This window comes from Seriola lalandi, unplaced genomic scaffold, assembly GCF_002814215.2.
Source record: "Seriola lalandi dorsalis isolate HSWRI2012SDOR001 ecotype SW California unplaced genomic scaffold, Sedor1 jcf7180002046695, whole genome shotgun sequence".
Classification (NCBI taxonomy): Eukaryota; Metazoa; Chordata; class Actinopteri; order Carangiformes; family Carangidae; genus Seriola; species Seriola lalandi.
In genome coordinates, this window is record NW_019517259.1 from 1 (window position 1) to 1,429 (window position 1,429).

The 1,429-nt window shown below is 39.3% G+C and overlaps 1 protein-coding gene across 1 annotated transcript; it reads left to right on the plus strand.

Annotated features, from left to right (window-relative positions):
* Positions 1-638: 638 nt before the first annotated feature.
* Positions 639-1,211, plus strand: LOC111648727 (elongin-B-like). The gene is made up of 2 exons (XM_023398474.2): positions 639-769; positions 1,056-1,211. Exons 1-2 carry the CDS (start codon positions 647-649, stop codon positions 1,194-1,196), a joined length of 264 nt encoding a protein of 87 aa, XP_023254242.2. The 5' UTR covers positions 639-646; the 3' UTR covers positions 1,197-1,211.
* The last annotated feature ends 218 nt before the right edge of the window (positions 1,212-1,429 follow it).

Below are 1,429 nucleotides of genomic sequence, written 5' to 3' on the forward strand. Positions count from 1 at the left end.
GAGAGGTTGTAGCGAGGTAATTTATCTTAGCTTGGCTAACCTTGGAAATGATGTAACGTCAGACACTTAACCCAGTTAGCCTAGTCAGAACAACTGTACATATACTGTCATTGTTAGACTTACAACGTGTATTAATTTAGAGCTAACTGCCAGGCCTATTTTTGTCTCTCAAAAGTCTCCAGGCTGTTTCGTGTTGGCTAATTTCGCGTTAGCCTAGACCTTCGTTTCCCTGCCACTGCTCACTGTTTGCAGCTAGCTCATGAATCAATGAATTGTCCGTAGCGTTCATTCTTCTGCATTCGGACACATTGGCAAAACAACCAACTAAAGACTCAAATTTCCTTAAAATGTCTACGCTAAGAAAACACGCACCGTGTCCATCAGGTTATGAAGGTGTTATAAACAGTAGCCAGATGGACAGTTGTTAAAGACTTTAATGACCTACTGAGATGTCTTGTCAGATAAAGACGGGTTAATGTCAGTTAACTTGGTTATAAGTTACCAGAGCCACAGAATTAACTGTCCTTTTTAAACTGACTAACGTTTTTGTAAAACCACTACCAAGCTCTCAACTTCAATTTGCCTTTGACATAGTTTTTCTTAACCATACAATTTTATGCTCATTGCTTTTCAGGACGTGTTCTTAATGATTCGACGTCACAAGACTACAATCTTCACAGATGCCAAGGAGTCCACCACTGTCTATGAGCTGAAGCGTATTGTTGAAGGAATCCTTAAAAGACCACCTGAAGACCAGCGGCTTTACAAAGTGAGTTTTGGGGGCCAAGTATATGAATGACACCAAACTGAGTCATGTCACATACCTGACAGCATTACAGCATCAGAGAGATTAATAATGAATTTTAGTTTAATCAAAGTACCTGCAATGAAGGTTTGCAGTCTCATGACAATGGTGGCACATTACTTGTGTTTTAGAGCAGTGACTAAAATATTTCCTGTAAATATCTGACAAAGTCTCCATATTCATTCAAGCAGATTCATAGATTTTGAGGCCTTTAGGGGATTCTGTGACATTTTCAACTGTTGCTTCACAGGATGACCAGTTGTTAGAAGACAGCAAAACTCTGGGTGACTGTGGATTCACCAACCAGACTGCCAGACCTCAAGCCCCAGCTACAGTTGGTCTGGCCTTCCGCGTAAATGGTATGTTCAGTTTATGTTGTTTGTGTGCTTGAAGGGATGTTTGTTTTTGTTTTTTTTCCTCATGATATGGTGTTTTTGCATATCATGTATTTCCTGTCTTTCTGCCTCTTTCCATCTATTTCCTACTGTTCTTTGGGGAATTATTCTATAAATCTATTCTCTAAGTCTGTAAGCTTTGTGGCCAATTAATCTGCATCAATGTCATTTAGGTCATCAACATCTGAATATGGGTTAAATATAAATCTTTGATGCTCAGTGCCATTCA

Bases quoted from the DNA above. Each gene is read 5' to 3' on its own strand.
- LOC111648727 (XM_023398474.2), top strand. From the start codon at position 647: ATGATTCGACGTCACAAGACTACAATCTTCACAGATGCCAAGGAGTCC. The intron at 770-1,055 runs GTGAGTTTTGGG...GTTGCTTCACAG, and splicing joins AAGACCAGCGGCTTTACAAA to GATGACCAGTTGTTAGAAGA.